Below are 24,712 nucleotides of genomic sequence, written 5' to 3' on the forward strand. Positions count from 1 at the left end.
ATAATAATAATAATAATAATAAATTATTGCAACTCACCTAGTGACTCCTTAAACATATCGGAAGCGTAGTAAGTATGCAGTGCTTGTAAACCCCATTCCAAACTACGGGATTCACTTGCTGTTTGCTTCGAATAAAACACATATCGCTTCGGAAACCCTAAACCACCTTTTTCTTTTTAAGAGTTTGCTTGCTTCCGCATCGTTAATAACGTTCGAGCAATATCTGCTTAAATATATGTACGAATGAATCCAGGTAGACTTTCTTCACTTGAATCGAGAACAACTTGCATGCGTATTGTAAATTGGTAAATATTATGCTAAGCTCAAGCAGCTTCAAGATGAATGCATGCTGTAATTATTAAATATTTAATTGAGAAACAGTCTAGTTTATTATCGTGGCCGAAAAATATCTGGCCCGAGTTTTCAGCCCAAAGGGAAAAGGGGAGGGGGTGCGGGGGGGGGGGGGGGCTCATTGTCACGATAATCACTCCGTTAAATGATGCCTGTCGTCAAGTCTGTCTCGGCCGGCCGCTTATGAAAGCTCAGGCACTTTCGATGTATTGCCGCAGTTGTTATGCATTGTGCCGCAAGGAAAAACGCATAGCAACTTTTTTTTCTTACTGCCCTGTATCCATTTTGCATTCATCGGCACTAACTTGAACACCATTCATTGATGCAGTTAATTTTTGGAAATGGAGATAGAGAGTGCGTGCTTAAGCTAAGGAGATCGCAAAGTGTGGTAACTCTCCCCATTCTCTTACTTGGTAGACCACCTGCACTTCATATCCATCATTTATCAGCAGGACGATCGCGGCTTTATATATGCGTAATCAGTTACTGTGCAGAAAAATGCGCTTTTCAGTTGCATGATTCGCGGCTAGTCTTGGTGTTATCAGCTTCGAAAAAAAAAGAAGAGACAATTGAACCCATGGAATGCTAGCCATACGAGGTCATAAAGCGGCAACTGTCGAAACACGACGGCAGGTTTTGTTTCTTTACAGACGTGCTCCATTGATTCACACTCGAACTCGGCGCAAACAGTACATTATATATAGCGACCCAAAGTAGGATACTAGTGAGAAATGTTTTCCCCAAAAAAGCACACTTGAGGCGTTATAGTTCTTCAAAAGTGCAATGAATAAGTACTGCACATGTTCACGGCGCTTAGCAGCGCTTAGCTTAGAGAAATCAATCTGAATGTTGACGTCGCATAAAGACCGTTTCACTTTGGTGCAACATTTTGACCCCAGCAGCGATGTTACATCTCAGCTAAATCATACCTTCTCGAAAACGTGCAACTAATTTACTGTGTCGATACATAGAATTTCCCAAGCTTTCCATGGCGAAAAGAAGAAAACTCAAGACAGCAATTTCATCTTCTAAGCTACGGGCAACGACGTTACGGCTTGCACAATGCAGCGACCACGCGATTCTAGCCAGGTTGGCAAGCAGCTACGGCGGTCAGGTCAAGCATTTACACTAACCTCTATAAAATGCTGTTAATTAGAACAAAGAAGCCGACATATAACCACTATGGGCGAAAGAGGGAGGTCACAATCTGTTGGCTGGCGCAGCCTTGTCCCTGCGATTCGCCTGCTCTGTGCTACTATACACACTTGCTCATTATAAAACCACGTGGCACTGCGAATCCAACTTTAAAGGTGCCCTCTGGACAGCACAGGCTCCCTATTTTGCCCCATATTTTGCTATATCAGAGCCCCTTGCCAATTTCCGGTTATACGAGCATTTCAACAAACATTGCAGTAGGGTGATACAGCTGCAATGTTCAATGTGAAAATGTGTACATCGTTATATTCCTTGCTCCGTCCGTTGAATACTGATCTCGAACCATTAAGCAATGCATCTGGGCACAAACACCTTACCCTACAAATATGTAATGAGCAATATAATGCAGGTTAACCGGAAGAAAATAGGAAAGATAAACTGTGATTATGCTGCATAAAAAGAATCCCTTAAAATCGAAAAGACAACGCTCCCTCAAAGTGAACTGAGTGCGTGAAAGGGCTGTCCATGTCATTTTATTCACACTGTCATTGCTGACTGCAATAGTTAAAACATTCGAATCCTAAAATGCATGCAAAATTACTATCTTTATTATTACGCACAGAAGTCACTGTCATCAATAATGGCGGAAACTAGATGCTTCGAAGCGAGTACTATTTCAGAATGCTCTTCCATAGGATGGCCATAAGCCCTCCAGGAAAAGATGTCAACAGGCCGAATCGGGTGGCTGGAAAGAACCTGTTTCATTTTCATTACAATATTATTAGAAGTCAGTGCACCTTTCACTGCCAAGCATACATCCTCAGTACAGACGCAAAGACCAAAACAATAGGCTTTTGCTATGCAAAACGGTTAGATAGTTTTTACCTCAATGTCCTCTTAACCCCGCCACTGTGTAAAGTAGAACTGCACAGTTGCTGCAGCACTATCCTTCATAAATTAAAGAAAGAGGCACCTTTTCCTTGGCAAGCGTAGATTTCTACATCGAATCCCCCCCGGCTTACAAAGAATATTAGGTGCCACTGTGCAGGATGCACATCCACTAAGAGTTCTCCACCTTTCCTGCCGTAATTTCTTTTTTGCGTGTGCAATGGTGCGCATCTTTCTTCCATGTATTTCCTTTGCAGTGAGCGACTATTGCGTAGGAAGGTTCGCACTACGTAAAATATGTGACGTTATTCGTTAATACTAAAAGTTGTTCTTACTATGCGTGCGATTACGAAGAGTCTTGCCTGCCCTCGAACTTGAAGCATTTTATTCTTTAGCAGACGTGGCATGAGCCTCGCATGTAACAAACATTTTAATATTTCTTGAAACATCACGAAGCAGCAAGCAGTCGTTACGCTAAATCGAAAGCAATATATCAGTCGGTATTCAGTCAGATTAACTGCACGAATTCCATACCGGGCTTTACAAAACGCCTTATATATTCAGAAGTTTTTAACTTCTATACAACAAAAAAAAACTCTTAACGTGATACATAATATACCGCTACTTTCCGGCGACAGGATGACTCACATGTCCATGCGCGTGAGATCTCACTTGTCCACCAATTCAGTAGGACGGAGAGGTCTCCGGAAGTTGCAAGTTATAGCTTTTGATTTCCTTTTCAGATCCACATGCTATGCTAGACATTGCTATGTGCACAGTGCATAATTCTTTCTTCCAAATAAATTAATTTCAAATCTGCATTTCTGCTCCAATCACTGCACAATGGCAAGGTATGGCTACCACTGCAAGTAATCCACTTGGCGGGGAGAGAACAGACTGGAAAATCTTTCTGCTTCTTTGTCCACCTGTTTTATCTCAGAACGATGGAGGTACCGGTAGAGCTAGTGGGCGCACTCATGTACGAACTTCAATCTCTAAAGAAGTATTATAGCTTTGTGTAAGTCTTGTACGCAGTGACGTAGAACATGAAACCTGACCCTCGCGTCCGCTATGGTTTCCCTCCAAACGCTTAGACGTCGACTGGATGCATATGGTGCAACCATCAGCTCCTTTTATGACCCATTCCAGCGGGTAGCGCCCAGAAGATGACTGCTGTTGCCTACGGACAATGTCGTAGAACGGGAAAATTGCGGCCAAGCGCACGTCTCGGCTCTCTATGGATTCCTGATTGCCCATAGAAGGGACGTGCTTCATTGTCCGGTGTTACGTAGATGCCTGGCCATTCCATTTTATTGCTCTTTTCCTTTCTCGTTCAAGCGGCCTCCGTCGTTGCTTCTCTACAGCGCTTAAAACTATTCGAAACATTTCCCGACAATAGCAGGCGCATTCTGTAAGTGCTTCTCAACTCCAGTTTTAGCTCTGTCAAGAGCACAAAAAGGGGCTTTGTTCGATGTACGTATACTGAAATGACGTGTCCCTGTTTTTCGATGGAGGCAAAAAGCAAGCGCCCGTGTGCTGTGCGATGTCAGCGCACGTTAAAGAACCCCAAGTGGTCGAAATTTCCGAAGTCCTCCACTACGGCGTCTCTCATAGCCTGAGTCGCTTAGGGACGTTAAACCTCACATACAAACAAACTAACTGTCACTTGTTTAAGCTGCGGCAAAGGTCATCCCGGACGCATTGCAAAGTAAAAACGTAGCTGGGCGCATAGCTGTGATTTGCACACCAATCATACGGCCCGAAGGTGAAGGCACGGGAATTTTCCTTCAAACCCAGTTGTCTGTATATAATTAATTGCACGCAATTAAACCATGTCAGATGGAAAGCTCTTAGGGAGCATGTGAAGCAGGCTAAGTAATATAGGGCTCCCATGCTGGCATGCGGTGATTTCCTTGAGTGGCATTCACATTTGGTACATCCTGGCGCGAATAATCTTGCCACAACTATACGAAGTTGTCACAACTATACGAAGCAGATGGGAAAGGATCAAATCAGCTGCAGATCCTTCATTAATGCCGGAAGCGGGAAAAATAAAGTGTGTTCTATATCCAGCTGTAATGGTATGCAAGATAAAGCAATGTGCAACTCCGGAATACTTGTCCAAAAAAAGGTGGCAAACCGCCCATGTTGGCGACACGTCGTGTCGTTAGTTAATTCGAAAGGCAAACACAAATTATAAATCTTAACACAAACCTTGATTCACGGGCGTAACAAGGTAACAAGTAGCAGGTAACAAGGGCGTGGCTACTGCAGCCAACGCGGAATTTCAAATTTGCCGAGTGCATATAATTATGTATTGTGAACAACCGCAACAAACGCCTACATGAAAGTGTGGTCACCTTAAATGAATTCAAGCGCATGACAAGGGAATCAGACCACCAACCAAGAATGGCAAGTAAGATTCTGCTGTGACAAGTGGCCCAGACACACTTCTTCATTACGCTCGGCATGCACGGTTTAGAAATGTGCTTTGTGCAATTTTACGCAACATGCTCTTTACATACACAGCACCTTTCATACCCCATTAACCGCCTCGACAAGCGGCACGTGCACCTACTATTTTAAAATGAAGCGCTCGAAAGCGGTGCATATCATGATTACATGTGCTCCGCAAAGTTAGAGGACACGCAAAACCTCCAAGCTTTCTATTTGTCCCCAGTGTTTCCTTTCGCTTGCAGGTACAACCCTACTTGGCTCTCTGGCTCTAAGCCTTCAGAATGTCTTGCAAAGCGAAGAGGCAGTCAGCTTTATTTTTCGTTTCGTTCTTTAATCACATTGCTATATCACCGTGCATTACCCACTATCTCAGCGTGAGTATTAAGACTTTCCTTGTCGCATATGCCTGCAACGCTTAAAACCAGGGTCCCTTCTTCTGACAATAAAACAATTTGGTAACATTGTAATACAGCCTACAATTATGTGACATCTTTTCAGCAAAGGCAACTTCGACATTAGTGGCAATAGTCAACATTGTGCTTGTGGCGACGAACAGCATTGTTAGCATAAATCTTGCGCCATGCTGATAACAGCCCATGGATTACTCTGTAGGTTTCTTTTTTCATGCTTATAAGAGCACATGGATTGCTCCGCAAGGGTTTTATGTTCGTCTATCGTTTCCCGGCTTTACCCGAACTTTTCATTTTTTACTTGAAACCAGAATAAGCGTAGGCCTTGAACAAAAAAATATCAAAATATTTATACGGCATACTCACGTCAGCATAACGTGGGAGAGACATTAATGCTGGTGTCCGACTTAGTGTGTTGAGGAAATTTCTTTTTAGGTGATTGAGACCATATGGGATACACGGTATAGGCGTCGACCTTCCTTTCAGGCGAAGGATTCGAAGTAAACGAAACCGTTGTCAGAGAAGTGGACACTACACTGCTAACTGGCAGATGCATGGACGTGATTTTGGAGGCTGCGCGTCTTCGCATGATCGCCATCGATGATGCGGGATAATACTTTTCCGACAAGGAACAGAAACATGGCGGTTTAAACATTATAAGCCTAGGGTTGACTTAAACTATGTTCAACACAAGGCATTGAAGTTGATTCCTATCAGAAGCTTATTTTGCCACCTCTTCAATAGATCAAGGCTTGGAAGTTCGTGTGGAAGCGCTTAGAAAGTATAACTCTGCGGGATTGTGATACCCCACCAAGGCCGCTGCGCTCGCGCCGACACTTCGCCCGTGTGATGAAGCACCTTTGGCAGCGTAATATCCCCACATGTCACACATGCTGGCCATCAGTATAGTACGATATGTCTCCCGAAAAATTTCCTCTTGGCAAAGCGTCTGTCATTGAGACGTCGGCTGGCGATCGCTGGGTGTGGAAGCCTGGCGCTTCTTGCCCAAGGGCATAAATATCGCCCCCTGACGCTAAACGAAGCCTGCATATGGTACCGCATATAGACAGCTTGTCAAGGCAACAGCTGTCACGCCGCCTACTTCTTGTCGCGATGCCAACAAGAAATTCCTTGCAATGACAGCGCCCAGAAAGACAGGAGAAGCAGGAGCCAGTCTCCATTAGGACGAATAAATCTCTACTTAATGTTTGCTCATTACAGCCAGAATTATAAATATTTGTTGCTTTCCCATTTCAATGTAACGGTCTGAGCGCGAAAAACAGCAGTCTCGGGTTCTGCTTGCCCATTTTTGTATTTGAACTACTCTGCTTAAAATAAAAGATTCTACCAAGGCATTTATGGAGACTCAGTTAAGCTTGACTCTACGAACGGCAGCTCGAACGTGGCCGTCCCATGAAACCTGAACACGCCCCAGGAGCCTTCACTGTCACTTTTTAAAATTGCCTATTTGAACACTGCTGTTGCACTGCACATGTTTGTTACGTTTGTTATAATACTTGTTTTTTACAGCCACGAAGTATTCCATCAGATCAATATAGTTCATCTCCCCCTTTCTCGAGTGAGGGTTACGGTAAGTGCAAGTGAGCGGTGCTGCTACCAAAGCTGTTTCGTCACACATCCAGCAATGCGTGAAGAAATTCAGATCAAAATATACCCGCCCTTTGCCCGTGCAAGCACAAAAAAGAACGCTAATTGTTCTTTAGTTGCAATATTACCATTTTATTTTTAATGTGAATTTATATACATAAAGAAAAACTGCACAAAGTGGTCTAATGAACGCTAGGAAGAAGCGGTTCAGATCGGGACGAACATGAAGGTGCCGGGGAAAGCAGTGCTCTTAACGGCGGTGTGCGGATATACTTTCCGTTTTCTAGACCAGGAGCAACCATTGCGACTTCCTATGCAGTGCCTGGGTGTCACACTGCGCTGTCCTACCTACGCAGGTAGAGGCATCATCGAAGATTGATTGGCAACGTGACCTTTGTAATCCACACTGAGCTCAACTGATCCATATACACTGACTGGGGTTAAGCTTCATACATCTCCCGACATCACTATCATCGGCACACGTTTAATCTTTGGTAACGAACTGGTATGCACTAAGTGATGGCAGTCAGTCTGCTCAAAGTGCGTTCAATATACTGTCGTCGGCCGATTTGATTGCATATTTTGAGAGCAGGCTATCGTGAAAAGACCTCCCACTTGAGCACCGGCCCAGATGACCGAAAATTCCTTCTCTCTCCTCAGGCGTTTCTTCGTTCTTTTGCATTGCGCAGATCATGATTCACAAAAGGTGATCAGACGCTTTGGTTTACGTTCTGTTCCCATCGTCACTCAACAGCATCCTTTTTTTTTTGCAGTTTTACTTTATTTCAAATATATATGAACAGCAGCAACAGTTGAGGCTAAGCTAGCTTCTTATTTTGTTTATAAACCACGTTTTCTATTTCTCTGCCTGTACATGTGACCGCAACGTAGAAAATCATCAGAAATCACTCTTAAGTGCTCGCTGCAAACGTCCAGTAACTTAACGGCCGTGCACAGCTGGGATGAAACAAATGCTTCTGATAGCCCCGTCTGAGAAGCAGGGGTGTTTAAATTTGAGATGTGAGAAAGCAGAACTGTATAAAAAAAGTTTAACATCGAGTCTTTATAACTAAAGAACCTCCAATGGCGGCAAATGAAGCTGCAGGGTGCGAAGGAAGCCAAAAATTCTATGCCGCCTCAACATCAAGTTGGAAGGCTATGATATATGAGCCCAGTTCAATTGAACAAAATTTCAGCAGACTTCATCACACGTGTGTCACCCCTATAATCGGTGCAGGTATGTTTTAGCGATGCACTTTTCCTATAAATAAACTAACAGTATTTTCAAAGAGTATCCAGGAACTTGAAGCTCTGCATTGGGCCTTTGATATCAGTAATTCCTCGTCTGATTACTTGTGGAGCTCTTTCTTTTAAGAAGCTATGGTAGCTGCTTTTAATAGTGACCACAAAGTCGTTTCTCCTGGGCAGAAAATTAACACAAGGAGGAAAGTCTTCATATCTCTCACTAAAACCATGCACCCCGTACAGCATCAGAAATTTAAACACTTCAAAATTTTTGAAAGAAAAAGCAAACATTATCGATTGTATTAAGGAACTCTGAAAAACTGGAACCATAAAAAACAGGGTGCTCGAGATTCTTGCCGAATTCAGTGTTTCAGTAGTTCTCGCCCTGCTTGCAAACAGTGCGACATTACAAGGGCGCGCGCCGTAAGAAAAAAAAAAAAAGCCAACTTGGTTTGTACAAGTTGTCATCCTAGTCAGGTCTACCAGCGGTGAGGAACTGCGCAAAGCTATCTAACGAAGTGCATGTTCTATCAAAATTTGTGCAGCTGTGATTGTCTTAATTGGTCGAAACGAGCGGCACTCGTTGAGACCCGGGCTAATGAGCGAGCATGTTCCTAAGTGTCCGGCATACGTGTCCTTAGCAGACATTTTCTTGTACGTGCACCAAACCAAACCATACCAGAGCACGCAAGGAGTTTTGGATGCCGCTTTCTAAAGGTCCTCCGCCAGCGCAACTGCCGTGCCTACGAAGCCACCGTAAAGACAGCGGCGCATAACCAGCGCACGTGCACCAAGCATTCCTCAGTGGCTTCAAACTGAGCGAGGAGACAGTTCTCGTTGTGAAGATCATTTCTGACTTGCTTCTTATAGCTTACGGTCTGAACGCATAAATATCATTGCGATAATATCACGCCACAAAAGCCCACTGTTTAAGAATAATTGCGGCGTGCACCTGCAGAACCAGATGTGCGCAAAAAGGGGAAATGCACGTTTTATGCCCAACACTCACATACTGACATTCATTTACTGCGTATAGAGCTCACCTAAGTGAGGTGAGAAAAGCCTTTCGATTCTGCCACCACAAGGTTCGAATGTTCTAGCTTTCCGTTCGTTTCGGAATGTGGTCCTGCTCCAGTATCATGCAGCTGGCATTTTTTTTTTTTTTTTTGCGAGCCGTGTTGGAGTCAATTGCGAGCTTTTTTAATGATTCTCTAGACTAGAATGCATTTAAATTCATAGCAGAAAATTGTTAGAAAACTTCCAAAGATACAGGGTAATTTGTCCCGGAGGACGAGCAAGCAGACTTGTTTCCTTAACAGACATACGTGTATACGCGAATGTGCCTGGCCAAAACTGCTCCACTCAGCGAAGTGCACGCCGCTGATGGTGGAAGCGCCTCATGTTTGTCGCGTTGCCCCTTAGAAGCTCCAAAGCTTACTTTTCGTCTATGTTCGATGGCCGTAAACCAACATAAATAAATCCTGCTGGTCTTCTTCAGTTCATTATCGCATTCCATCGTGTCACAACACGAAGGCATCGAGATAAGCAAACCATTGCACACGAGAATGCACTGCATCCAGCCTCCAGCAGCCGCATGTTCGGTCCATGGTTTTTGACACCAACTTAAGCTACTCTCTTCGCACCTACTATTCTGATACATCATTAGCGACCTAGGCCGGGTGAGGTGCATTACAAAGCTCAATGAGAAAGAAAAGGTAAATACCTCTCGTAGAGGGCATGCTCAATCTATACTGATGCCTTTGGGGTATAAAGCGTACGGCACTGACACTTATTGTTATGAGCTAAGCAACAAAGGCTCATAAGATTGTTTATATACCCGCAGGTTGCATAAACCACCATACAGCAAGTTATGAGGGCTTTCACAGTTTCTGCGGTCTAGAAATGATTTTTCCACGTGCGACTAGTTGCAAAGGTACACAAGCCACATTTTGTACCCGCCAGGACGATTCTCTTATGATATAAATGGCAAAGTTCGACCCACACTGCAGATCTCAAATGGGTTAATTAGCTATATTTTGCTCGCCGAAACGGAAAAGATATGGGAGAGAAACCGAAGAGAGACGCAAGCAGCTCTTACCCATCCACCCTGCTGACTGATCCAGGTGGCTAGATCCCGCTCGACGAATAAACCCAGCGCTTGCACCAGTCCGAGCACGTACTCGGGATGTCCGAGCTTGACGCAGTCGACGGCTAGGCCGCCCGAGACCGAGTAAAGGGCCACAATGCGGCCCCAGGAGATGTCGTTGCGGAACAGCTCGCGAGCCACCGCCTCGAACACGTTCTGCACCGCCGTCTCCGATGGTAGCGCGTGTACCCCGATGTTCCCCGTCACCGTCTGCAGTGGCATAGAAATGAACGGAGAGGAAAGATTAAGAACTGCGAACAGTGCTGACTGCTGGCATTGTGCTACAAAGAAAAAAGTAGTAGCCGCAAAGAGAGTGATGACAGTGAACGAAACTGGCAGGTACTGGGGAGCCACTGAAAGTTTAGTTAGGAAGCACGTGGCCTATATCAATTGCCGAATAACGGTTCGCACAACCTAAAAAAAGAACCAAATAAATACAAAATTTAAAAAGCGGTCCTTCGGGCGGATTCAAATAGGAAGGCTTTTTGTCACGCAAGACTGCAAAAGGTTCACTTATCTCGGGAGGTGTCCGATTCCTCGCATTAGAACAATCAACCTATATGCCAACCCGCTATATCGTATGCATAATAATGACCATTTGCATTAAGGCCCATTGCAGTTGCATGCCTCTAAATTTTGTGCTCGTTCGGGTCTTTTCGTTGTCGTGTATGCGTAATGTATTAGGCCGATATATACAAGTCCTCAACTTTCTTATTAAAATTCTCATTTCCAAGCCAGCGTTGTGCTCTGTCAATCATTGTATTCCGTTTGCGCACTCTGCATTTTTAGAGCAATTATTATTCATTTCAGGACCGCATCTTACACGTATAAGAAGCCATTATCACATTGATTTGGTCCGCTCGCAGCGGCCTGCCTGTTAGCAAGGGATAAAAAAAACATTCAGAGGTGCACTATACTCTGCTTAGGTACAGTAACGCTAAAGCATTCCGAATTCTGTCACACAGCTTGGTGGATTCGCCCAACGAGGCACGATCGATTGTGACGATAGTATAGCTTCCACTGTACAACTATCGTCGAAGTCCAACACTCCTCGTGTAAACCTGCAACGACGAGGTTGTTCGTCATGCGGATGTTTATGTACGCTGCAACTTCGGTACAATCTATTAGGCAAAGTGGGAACAAATATAAGCACGTTTCTGAAACGGATTTGGGCATTTTATGAAAGCTGCACCGCAAAGAGGACTTGCGCAGACGTGCGTTGTACACGGATAAACGCCGGGTGGCTCCTGTGTTTCTTTCTCAAGTACACCTTGGGTCACTGATGAACATTATACTGAGAAGTCTTGCTCCAACACCGGAAGTTTTAAAACTCCCCATGCATGTTTACTTGTGCTCTCCCTAGAGAACATCTTAGCATAAATGTACGGGGAAGTTGTATGGGCCGCAAAGCAATGAGCGAACTTCTTGAATGCACATTCAACGATCTACCATGATCTACCACGATCTACCACAAGAAAAAGCAAAGTGAAAACGCAGCAAGACCACGTCTACATGTATCACTTTTAGGTGTTGAGTACCGCAAACGCCGGCGGCGAAAAGGTTAGGGGATGATGTGCAAGCAGAGCATTCAAGTAGCGAAGGAAAGTTTCAACGAGTTTCTAGCTCCCCGCAAAGTGTTCTGCAGCTCATAAGCAACTCAGTTTGTTCCCCTTCCATACACCTTGCCCAATATGTTGATTTGTGGGGTCGTCTCTGCGACCCGAAATTGCTTTAAGCTGCACCTGCGGTAAAGTGATGGCGGGTGGACGAAGCACACACACGCTTTGCAGAAATATACGGTATCAAATATTTGCGTCATAAATCGAAAAGCCTCTCCTGTGAAGCCTCAAATGCTAGGAAATATCGTGCAGCTGGCCATCATTCAGTAAATAGGAGATAAAAATAGCGCTGTAAATGGTCAAAAGCAGCCGGAGAAAGCGACGTCCACAAAGGAAGGTGGTAAACAGAAAGAATTCTCAGGGGAAATTGCGAGCTTTTCTCAGACGCATGGACACGAAAACTTCGAATCAAGGAAACGCTCCCAGGTTCTGAATCCGCACGCTACTGCCGCAGTGGAACAATAGGCTTTATACGAAGCCGTTATAAATTAACCTGGTACAGTACTTCGCAGCAACAGTGGCGCTGTAGCTTAGCACTTCCTAGCAACTCTGACTGATGCCTTGGGGGAAATATGAAAGACATGCAAAGCAAACCCCCGAGGATAGCGCGTAGTTAAGTAGTATACCTTCGTCAAAGAAAGTATGATCCGTGATACTGGCCTAGTGTTGCTAATTTCACGGCCTTATCACGGAGCAGAAAATGCTCATCATCAGCAGCCACCACTGCTCTTCATCATCCCCCTTGATAGATTACGGAGGAAAACAAAGACTTGGCATGTCATGTGCGCTATGAATATGGACCAGCAAAAGTATGAGCAACGCTGCGCCACTACATTTTGTGTGAAACTTGGAGAAACCACTACTGTGACTTATGAAAAGTTGAAAAAGGATTATGGAGGACATTCACTCTTCAGGGCACAAGTGTTCAGACGGCACAAGTGCTTTTTTAGCAGCCCGAGAAGAAGTGGATGACGAAGCTCGCGCGGGACGACCATCAACCTCAAGAAGGGTGACAATGTGAAAGGAGTGAAGTCTCTTGTAAAAACAGATCGTCGACTCACGGTGAGAATGAGGAGTCAGGAGTTGAATTTGAACATTTTTACTGTCTATGAAATTTTTACACAGCATTTAGGTATTGGAAAAGTGTGCGCGAAGATGGTTCCAAAGAATCTCACCACTAAGCAGAATAACAACAGAAAACATGTGTGTATTGATCTTCTGGAGTACCTAGAGAGGGAGCCAGAATTCTTCAATCGCGTCGCGTTATAACAGATGTCGAATCATGCACTTTTGAATATGATCCCAAGAGAAAGCGCCAAAGTCGAGAGTGGCACACCACAGACTCTCCCCGTCCAAGGAAAGCAAGAATGAGTAAACCGAAAATTAAATCGATACTCATTTGTTTTTTTTTTTATAGTCGAGGGATCGTCCACAAGGATTTTGTGCATCCAGGACAAACTCTCAAACTTTTTATCGTGATGTTCTTGAAAGACTTAAGAAATGGGTTGCACGTGTGCGACCAGGCATTCTACGGACATGGATGCTTCACCACGACTATGCACCCTGTCACACGGCAATGTCCATTAGTCATGTTTTGGCAAGAAACAGTATCCCTGTGGTTCCTCAGCCCCCCTATTCACTGGATTTCAGTCCCAGTGAATTGTTTTTTTTTTTTATTTCAGAAGAGTGTAACAGACAAGCTGAAAAGTATTTCAGGAGAAGCCTTCCAGAACTCCTACGAAGATTAAATTGAAAACAACGTCTCCGTCGCTGCGTAAATGCAGAAGGGTGCTATATTGAAGGGATAGCATTGATGTGTAAAAAGAATAAAATTTGTGGTTACAAAAAAATTAGTCTCATTACTTTTCTAACACACCGTATCCCACATAACGTATATATTGTAGGCGTATGCATTGCGATGATGAGAAATTGCCAATTCGGCTCCCACCCAAGGCACCCGTGTGCACCACCCCATGTGGTAGAAATTACTCTGAATCTCTAGATATACGATGTCCCATATGGCCGGTGTCACTTCGCGACAGCATTCATTCATTCATTCATTCATTCATTCATTCATTCATTCATTCATTCATTCATTCATTCATTCATTCATTCATTTTGAGCAGGAAGGCAGAATGCTTCTAGGGGTGGAAATGAGGGTAGAACAGATCACAAGTCGAGACCCGAGCCAGTGTACGGTCCATTCCGTTGTGTACAGACCCGATCAGAAGCGCTTTGTACTAATCTGATAAATCATTTTCATCAGGGTGCTTTGACTCCGTACATGCACTGATTCCGACCTGTATGTCAGTGTTAGTATAGGCAGTTAAACACGGTAACTTCTGTTTTTTAGAGACTGTGTGGCTGATCTTCCGGTTTGAAATGTTGCATAGCAATTGTGTAAGGACCGTGCCGAGTGCAGCCTTCATGGCGAGCACGTTGTCTCCGCGATGTCGAGTAGTGGTCATTTCGCCAAAGTGCATCGAGCGCAAGAAGCGGCAGCATATTCTGTATTGAAGAAGACCTATTCGTAACGTGCGTAAAGAGGTTCAGAATGTGAGCCGTCCATAGATCTTTCATTTTTACATACCATCGTCATTGTACCGCGGCGGCGGCTCCGGCACGAGCCTGGGTTCGCCATCGGATTAAACGCTAGACACGGCATACCTCGTCTTGCCGTCACAACCTTGCCCTCTCGACCTCACAGACAGGGTAATAACGTTTGATGCGGAAATCGCGCTAGGTAAAGACCGCATGCTCAATATCATTATTCTGTTAATTCCCGAAATTTCTAGCCTGAAATGCGCATTTGAAATTTCGTCTACAGAGTTCGAGTTGGGCAGAAAAAATAATACTTTAACTGGACCATCCGTGCCATATATACTGAACCTACCGAGATTTATGTAAGATATATTAAATTTGCTGGGCAATATTGAAACAAAATGAATTGAAACAATTGAAAAACAAAATGCTTTACAGTAGACCTCCTTAAGATTCCTCGAAGAAAAAAAAATCTACCTTATAAACTTGCATTTACCAGTGTCTGCATACGGCTTCCCACGGTAACCGAAGTAATTCGATTGTGTATATGCTAAAAAAACCAATGCAGGCGAAATATAGACGAACGGCAGGAAATCATACCTAGGAGCATAATCGTAGAAAATCAAAGCAAACGGGGCGCACAACGAACGACATACTTCAATATGGAAGAGAAATACAAAAACAACGTGTAAGAATATACGTGTGTAAGCGACGCAGCTGCGGCACGTGCAGATAACGTTAGATAAAGCGTAGTTGAATACAAACCAGTGTAACGTAGCCAATAATAAACAAACGATTTCCGACCTGAAAAACATGCGTCTAGTGTACCTTTCCAGTAATCCTTTACGAGATTTAAAATTCGGAAGCTAAAAACATAAAACGAAATACGACTGTCAGCATCGCAGTGGGGGATTTTCCAGCGAGTGCATTTTCGCGACGATATGAAAAGCTCTGCCGCCCCAGGCGCCTGTAGTGGCTGCGACAAGCACTTCCACGAACATTACAAGATTTTGAAAAGAAGGGGTTCAGACGCAAGCATGTTCCACGTTTTCGAGTCCTTGGCACCTGTTTGGATAAGCTCTACTAGGTTTATCACGAAGAACCTTCGTGAGCGCACTGCGCAGCCGGTGAAAGCACGGTGTTGTGCGCGTTATGGGGTCTCTAAATAAATATTTGCGAACAGAAATGCGTTTTTCGTTCTCTTTATAAGGCGAACTTTATGCTTGATCCGAAGTGCTTGAACATGGTGCCCTGCAGTTACTGTGAGAAAGTAGCACCCCTGGCAGGTTTTTTGCTGGGCTTCGCAGCTCACAATCCCTGATGACCTCAGAGTCTGCGAGATCTTAGTTCCATAAACAAACCGTTGATGAAGCTGTGATGACAGTCTGCCGTATCATCTCTCTAACAATAAGGCGTTTCACATTGCAGGAAATACCTCTTACTCGAATTAGGGTCGTCAGGGCCCTTACTTCATCAGTGACGTACCAAAGGGGCTCTTAAGAAGATCCAGCCCTGAGCACACTCCATAAATGTTCGACACCGGTCACTTAGGTGGATCCTAGTTACCCTTCGCGCACGCGTCCAGGGACACAGGCCTCAAGAACAACGCGATAACAGGAACGCGGACTTAGAACTACAATTCAGGAAAACATGGCCTTGCCACTAAAAGATAAAGCTAAGATCCAGAGCCTGCTCTGGGTTCTGAAAAGTAATAGCCTTCACTGTGACTCGCCTTACCGACAGCCTCATCAAAAGCAGCACAAGAAGTCCGCGGTATGGCAACTGAAGATGTAGTATGCAGGAACCTGCACAAAAGTTGTTTGTAAAAAAACGCACATCTGCAAAGTGAGTGAAGTGATCAGATCTACAATAGTAAAGGCTGCATTCAAATATGAAGTGTTGTGACAACCATTAAAGCAATACTCTAATTTCGATATACACCCTACAGATATATATTCCTAAAAAGTAAGTTTTGGGCATAGTGAGTGTTATCTTGATGCGCACTAAGGGTTCGTACTTCTCCTTGTAGCCACTAATTTTTGGCCGTTTTTGTTTCCATAAATTATATCCTAAACTTGCGTAAAAGACGAGCTTTGTTTCCTTGCGTAGAAAAATCAGCGGACGTCTTGTGTCTGTTCCAGAAAGGAGTTTTATGTCAGGTGATGATTCAAAATACTTGTACAGATTTCCTTTTGTGCTAGCGTTCCACTTGAGACCAACATCAAACAGTACGGTTTAGAATGAAGAGATTGGAATTCAGCCATTCGTCAGACGTCTTTTGGAATCATTGCATAAAGCTCTATTCAAGATAACGGCGTCACGCTTCGTGGCTCTTTCCTTACGCTGCCTATTCGTATCGTTCTCTACAAGGAATTGGTACATTTCCCTACAAATAACGTTATCCGTATTATGCTGCAAAATAACTACACATCAGTGTCCAATTCGATTGTTCTTCGTGTGTGTGTGTGTGTGTGAGAGAGAGAGAGAGAGAGGTTCGTTCAGTTCAGTTCAGTGGTTCAGTCGTGTCCGGCTCTTCGTGACCCTATTGACCATATCACACCACGCTTTACGGTCTGTCACTATCTACCTAACATCACAATAACTTCATCTGCAGCGCCTCGAGGATGCCCTCTAACCATCGCGTTCGCTGCCTACCCCTTCTCCGGTAACACTCAACCTTTCTCAGCATCAAAGCTTTCTCCAGCGACTCCTCTCTTCTCATCAGATGACCAAAGTAGCTAAGCTTCAACTTTAGAATTTGACCTTCCAATGAGCAGTCAAGGTTTATGGTCGAGAATATCGACTGATTTGATCTTCTGGCAGTCCAAGGAATTCTCAAGAGTCTCCGCCAGCACCACAATTCAAACGCGTCAATTCTTCGGCGGTCAGCCTTTTTCACAGTCCAACTCTTGCATCGATACATCACAACTGGAAAGACCAGAGCATGAGTTATACGGATCTTGGTTGGCAGTCAGATGTCTCTTCTCTTAACTAGGGGGTCAATGCTAGCCATGGCGCTCTTTCCCAAAAGCAGGCGTCTCCTAAATTCATGGCTGCAGTCACTTTCCAGGGTAATCTTGGAGCCCAAGAAGAGAAAATCTGTCACGGCTTCCACTTCTTGTCCCTCGATGCTCCAGGACTTGATAGGGCAAGACGCCATGATCTCTGTCTTTTTAATGTTCAGTTTTACGCAGTTTTTTTGAAGCATCCCGCAAATCCTGGAAACGCGAAGTGAATAAGGCGACCACGCATGGTGTTCAAGATGGGGATGCGGATTATATGTCCAATGAGGAGTAGGCACTAGTTGTAAACTGTAAAGCTGAAAATAGATTTTGAAAAGTGATGATTACATGAACGAGCTCTTCAAAACCGAAAGAATACGGGAAAACCCCAAAGCCCGAAATTGACAACTCCTAAGATATGTAAAGCTAACCTCTCACCGATATTGAGACAACAGAAGCCTGTCGTTCATTAGTGACGTTACGTTTAAAAAAACTCTATTTTTTTAAGGTTTATTTCGCTGAGCAGCTTCAAATGCATCTTAGGGCTCAGCTCTATATAATTACTCAGTCTTACTGCCGTCAAGGGTCGCGCGAGCGCGAAGTGCGGACCGAAAGTGTCGTCAGGAAGCGGCAAAAAGAAAAAATGTAAATGGTGTTTTTTTTTACAATTCGGACGGGGCCAATTTTTCTGTGCAGCATTCAGGGTGGCGTCACACTAGTTTGCACCCCATTTGCTAGCCAAGTTGCGATACAGATTGAAGTGATGATGTACTTCTGTTTTAGGCTGTTAGTTGCAGGTGTTGGTGTCCGCCGAGAAGTGAGGCAGATAGAGCTGCTATTATTTCCCAAAAAACAAACTAAACCATTTAAAGACGTTTAATTCTTTGCCAGTCTCTCAATGCTAAGCCTCCAAAAAAACCCAAACCAGTGTTTTCGCACGGCTTAATCGGGTTAAGCGGAGTTTAACCATGGCTGATATATTAAGCTACCACTGAAGTGCCATAAACCGAGGCGTCACGTGCTACAAATCGTCGCGCGCAGCAAAGCAGCATTGTTCTGCTTTCCTCTGCTTTGGAAGACTTAAACGATGCATAGCTCAGTGATCGCGCTGCCAGATTTACATCGCTTTAAATGCACACTATTAAGTACAGTATAGCCAGGTGGGAATGTTACGGCTTTTATTTCGGTTCAACACAAGCAGTAAAATTTTCGGTGTTATGTTGGCTTACCTTTACAAATGCTATCCCTTAATGGTTGAGCAAAGCGGCTAACTTCACTTGTATTTTCGTTCAGTCTTCTTGCAAAAATAAACTGCGCAGCAGCAATTGTCGTTCCTAAATTTCGTCACCCAACATCTATTATCTATAAATAACATCGTCGAAAAGTTCAGTCAACTTGGAATTTGAAGTGCTGGCCAAACTCTGAGCCTTACTGCTCCAGTAACGCTCCTTGCTATATATATGACCTCGCTTGCCTGTAGTATTGAGCTGCAAATGTTTGTAGCTATTTGCCGCAGAACCTTTCGTGGATAAGTAAACCAAGAGTCTAACTCGCGACTGTGCAAACAAAAGCCATTTGCTCTGACTAAGCTGTGAAGGGCGCAGTGAATCGTCGTCGCACAGTGTGCCTTCGGCTGTTGCTTCCACTGGCAGTTTCAGCGCGAACTGTTGATATCAAAAAGTCATTCAGAGTCCCACGACGCGTTTTTCCTGTGTTCACTGCATTCGCTTTGGAACCGACGCTGTAGTGATGAAAGAAAACAAATGGAAGAAATCAATTTTTCCCGACAGCTGCAAACCATAAAAAGCTATAAAAACACATCTTTCTGCATTAGGTTTTGTACTTGGTATCGGGAAACTTGGAGGCCGGCCAAGCTGGCTCTCCCTTTCCCGATTTAGGTGGCTTGGGGCACGCCCATTATTGGCGTGCACACACTGTTGGTTATGGACTTAAGAGCATGCTATTACAGTGGATGTATGAACCTGAGTATTGTTGCTTTGACCATTTCAGTAGAGACGCGAAATTTCCACTCGGTTTAGAAGGTGATAATTTCTTTTTATTGCAGGGTAAATACTTTTTATCAATGAGCCCCATCCTTGAGAGGACGTTCGCTCTTTTCCTTACGTCAGGAGGTACCAAGTAAACTTTCAGGGCTTCTGGTGCAAAGCCTTCATAATATTAGCGCCCCTAAAGATATATGAAAAGTCATAAGAGACAGAACGCATTCTTTGAGAAACAATATGCCCACAAGCATAAGCATGATTTTACTGGGAAGTATTGACATTCAGCATATTTACGAATATCCGTTCCGGCTCTTGATTTCAACCATTTGAGTATTTGTTGCGGTCAGGTTTCCGAGATATGCAAGGCTTATTTTAATTTTTATTATTACTTTATTTTTTGCTAGAAGTTGTTTGCGCAGAGGACTGCTTCATCCCAGATCTCCGCAGTTTCTGGAATCAGCGGGGAACGCTTCCGTAAAGAGCAAAGATCAATTTCCGCAATTTCTAGGAAACGAGGAGGAGGGGATATGAGGAATCATCTATCCCCCAACGGAAAAGCCATAGCGCTGCATAATCGAGAGAGATCGATCCGCAGGCACAAGGCCTGCTTATTATTGGAGTTACGGATATAACGCCTTGTGGGGCCCCTATATAGCTTCCTGTCTCTCCGAGTTGCTGGCTATAAATGATGATAAAATGGATGGCCGAACCTTTTTTGCGGTAGATATCACTGACGGGTTCGCTGGAAGTATTGAATGCTTGGTTATCATGACTTCGTACAATGCAATAATTTTGTTCAACCAAACAGATCGCTCAGCCACCCCCAAAGGGCACCGAGAGGTTGATTCCTGAATGCTTGCAAAGAAAAAACAATTTGCCACGGAACGGCAATATGTATCTTGGTCACATCAGAGCGAGAATATGCGTCTATCTGCAACGTGCTCACTTCAGCTGTACCCTATAAAATAAACATATAAGACTACCGAGAGATAGTCTGTAGGGCTCCTGAACAAACGTTTATCAACATAAGGTGGTGTCCTCAGTATTTTGTACGTCGAGCGACCAGGTTAGTTTGATTGTGAAGTGTACTTACGCCATTCTCAACTCCGCGCGGCTATGGGACCGTTGTTTTCATATCTTTGTTTGTTTTTCACCTGATAGATTAAGGCATCAAAATAAACAGCTCAAATTTGGCACGTTACAGAGCCCCGAATAAATTGCTGTTATCTTTACGGCACTCTGCACCACGTTAATGCCAAATTCCAAATGCTGTTTAAAATGTCGCAATGATACCCAAAGCTCGACCTTTTTTTTTTTTCGTTTTTCTGTAAGCACAGCAAATCGGAAATCACGACCAAATTTAAAAAGAATGTTAAAGCCTAACGATATATTGGTGCGGTAGGTGTTATTGTTCTATAACTTTGGTTATGAAACGATGATGTCGCCTTGAGCAGGCGACAAGAGAAGACGACAAGCTGGTTGATGTTTCTTGCTTTCGTGTACATCATTAATTCCTTGCAGCTGTTCGACACAAGTTAACTTTTTTACTGCTAACTATACTATCAAGCGCTAAACGAGCCTGTGGTCGTAATAGCACGCCATGCCAAAAACAGTCTATCAAACGTTGTAATGACGCCAGGTGAAAATGGCATTGTTACATAAATCCCCTGCTGCGCCTAAAACAGAAATTGTCTGCGGTAAAAGGGTCACCTCGTCGCTTCACGCCAAACTTTCCGAATTTTTGTTTTCGTTTCTTAACCTCATTAAACTAATCCTTCTTTTTGTTTTTTGCTCCTCGCGCTTAGTCTTATTATTAGCGACGGTAACATCGAGAGAGGTTTCCAGCATGGTCCACACACTGACGCAACGAGGGCATCACTTAAGCACGTGCTCTCCATACTAGCATTTCGTTTCTCGACATAAGAATATGCAAAGTGAATAACTCACCTCAATTTGTTTTTAAAATGGACTCGTCGACGCACTGTAATGCATGGTAACGAAGCACTCCTAAGTGCACGCCTTGGTAACCAGTCTTGTCGAGCAATTAGGAATTGAACTTTTTTCCTTGTCGCTCTAAAAACAAGCAACCTTGCTTCAGAACGTGGCAACCATCTTCGCGAATCTAGGTTTTGTGGCTGTGAGTGACGGTTTAGAGGGTGTCATTGCTTAAACGCTAAAGACAAAATGCTACAACTCCTACAGCACCGCAGCTCTGCAATTCATTGAATATTTTTTTTTTAGGTGGCGGTACCAGAACATCTTCGCATCGAAAAGATGACATATTAGGAAGCAAACAAAGACGAAATAAATGATACTTGCACGGGAAACAACAAAAACGGTTCTTTCCTAAACAGATGCTCATGCGAAAAGTCATACGTCTATACTTCATGTTCCTTTCCATTTCGTCCTTTCCTTACGAGTAAGCGTTTTCCTTCACAACGCCACAAATCAAGCACGAACAAGTAACGCACCAACAACCAGCGAAAGACTGGAAAAACTTGCGTGAGAACTAACGAGATCATCATGAAAAACCCTTCTAGCCGTACGTGCTCGCAGTGGAGAACAGCGGTATGGCGGGATCGTATTATGCAGCCCGGTGATGCATGAATTTGTTCAGGGTTTTCTTCTTCAATGGTTTGTTGATTAAACAACAAAAGAGGAACCTAGAGCCGTGCAATAGATAATCGTTATGGTTCTATACGCATTCACGCAAAACGTTTGAACCCACTTTGTTTTTTGACCCGAGCATTTCCTCGAACATATTTTCTTTTAATTCAAGAGGAAGAAGACGCCAATCATGCATAATCTTTTCTTGAAAGTGCCCTAACTTTGGATTGTATTCGTAGACGGTTTTAAATCTCTCACATGAAATTAATTTTTTCGCGTAGTTATTAAGAAAACAAACTATTGCCATGCAAATCACTTTCTCGTCCCCTCTGAGCATTTGCTACATTTATTGATGCAGTCGTAGAAGCTGCAGAAACAAAAGTGCTCTTTATGTAGTTCTGGAACAAGATAAGGCGCCAAACGAGACATTGGAGTACCACATTATTTCCAGATTAAAAATATACAACCTGCAGAGGGGCTCTCAACTCACTTTACAACAATATATATAAATTTGGGTATTTATATATATATATATATATATATATATATATATATATATATATATATATATATATATATATATATATATATATATATATATATATATATATCAATGATGCAGAAATTTCTGGCGAACTGTCTATTGACAATCTTTACAACTAAGTAACACTTTTCGGTCAATCACGGTATAAGTGCCCGAACAATTGACCATGCCGATAACTTGCTCTCTATAATGATTGCCGCGTAACAAAAACACTGAACAGAAAGATAAGCCTGCAATATAAAGCGAGAAAAAATTCGCATTACAAGCTGCAAAAACAAAGCTAAATCGAATTAAAAGCACAAAATAAAACAGAACAAATGCATCGCTTGTACGAACGCGCCCTGTATTGTACGAGCGAACTCATTGGCTTATTCTCGAGGAGACGTTTAAATGAACCGCAAGATTTTCTGCATCATTTCAACAACACGAAATTGAAAAATGAAATTTAGAGCAGTACTTTGCGAACGCCTAACGTTAGCTATGCTTGAACGACATTTACTGACGACCAATTTTCCTGATGGCAGCAGACCCCCCCGTTAATGGAAAAAGTTGTGTGCCGAATAAACAATAAAAAACGAAGATTTGCTCTGGCAAGCAATCCAGCGCACGCCGTCATAGGGAATTAAATGCGAAAACCTGCATGTGACGTCGCTCCTCTTTTCGCTGTGTTTAAGGATCGCTCACGCTATTGCGAATTGAGAACAAGGAAAGCGAACGAGGATGCTGCGAGCTTGGAAAGAAAATATATCACAATATGCACGCAAGAAGAAACAGCAAGATATTTTCGCCGGCACGATAAGTCTCTGTAATAAAAGAAAACCGGGAAGTTTAAGTACCGCATTTAGAAGAGCCGAGAGTCTTCCGATCTGCGCTTTCTTCCAAAGGCAAAGCAATCTGCCATTAAACCTGCGCGCTGAGGCAGGCTTCCAGACAAACTAATGCTAGTATATATTTTGCTTTCTTACTGCGCCGCGCAATGTGAGCCTACAGAAAGCGAAAAAAGAAGTTTTCCGAAACTACCAATACGTTTTTCTTTCTCGGAGAAACAATTAGGAACATCGAATAATCCTTTCTTTTTTCGGCGCAGGATTGGGTAATAAAACTAGCAGCTTAAGATAAATTAGAAGAAAAGAAATTCTCCACAGCAGCACTTCCGCGGGAAGGTTTGTTGAGGCAGGCAATAAACAGAAATTCAGCAGAAGTTAACAGTGATTAAACGAAGTTGTATAAGGAAAAAGAAGCAGTGATTAAACGTCTAACCAGAATTAGCTTCGAGAAACTTATTGTGCCTAACGCAAATCTCTTGGCAGTCGCGCAGGTTTGTGGAATTCTCCAGGACTCTATCATTACAAATGGTGGGCTTCCTTGTTGAATATTTAAAATTTTCCAGATTCCTAAAAATATATAAGATCTTTCGTTGTTCTTAAAATATTTATGCTTTCAATTTGGTCTCATTTTCTTGTTATTACACAGTTGTATAATTTTTCAGCTCGCAATCGATTGCGTCAATCCCCTTGCATACGCCACCACAGACTTGATAATCCTCTCCCCTCCCCTTTATAGAGCACGCTCCACGTTTCGAGAGGCCAAAAACGACTACCAACTTATACTTAACTAATGATAGGACCCATTTCCCTTATTCATACCAAATACGTATTCAATGAAAGTATGCTACAACTAAATTCTTCTCACCAACGCCTGAAAGCAAAGAGGTGTGTACGGTGCACTAACATGACTCCTGTTAAGAACAAGATCACCGCGGCAACTGACAACGAAACAGAAATCCCAGGACGCGGCTGCATAACAAGGTGAAATAACTTTTTTTTTTTAGCAAGCAAAAAGAAACCGTAATAAAAATCAAAGCTCGCCAAAGTATCCCGGTTCGATCTCACTGTTGACGAAGAAATGACTGCGAAAGATAAAGGGCGGAACGCAACATGCCCTGAAGGGCGGCCACTACAGAACACGAAAAAACCACGGCCACTTGCCCATCACCATGAATTAAGGACAGAAGTTCACCAACTTACGAAACACTTGGAGAACACCTCATTCTTCCTTTCTCATCCCAGAAAAAGCTGAGCGCAGAAAACCACCCGTCCTTTTTTTTTTTTTTTTTTTACTGAAGCGGTCCTGATG

At 43.4% G+C, this 24,712-nt stretch overlaps 1 protein-coding gene across 1 annotated transcript in view; it reads right to left on the bottom strand.

Moving 5' to 3' along the window:
* Window positions 1-24,712, bottom strand: part of LOC146199924 (bcl-2-related ovarian killer protein-like) — a 151,966-nt gene that overhangs the window by 23,127 nt on the left and 104,127 nt on the right. Inside the window, exon 2 of the mRNA XM_084595299.1 lies at window positions 10,213-10,470. Within this exon, the coding sequence (XP_084451425.1) occupies window positions 10,213-10,470 (258 nt within the window). The remainder of the gene's footprint in view (window positions 1-10,212; window positions 10,471-24,712) is intronic.

Source organism: Amblyomma maculatum, chromosome 2, assembly GCF_055883805.1.
Source record: "Amblyomma maculatum isolate TAMU_Amacu chromosome 2, ASM5588380v1, whole genome shotgun sequence".
In the NCBI taxonomy this organism is placed as follows: domain Eukaryota; kingdom Metazoa; phylum Arthropoda; class Arachnida; order Ixodida; family Ixodidae; genus Amblyomma; species Amblyomma maculatum.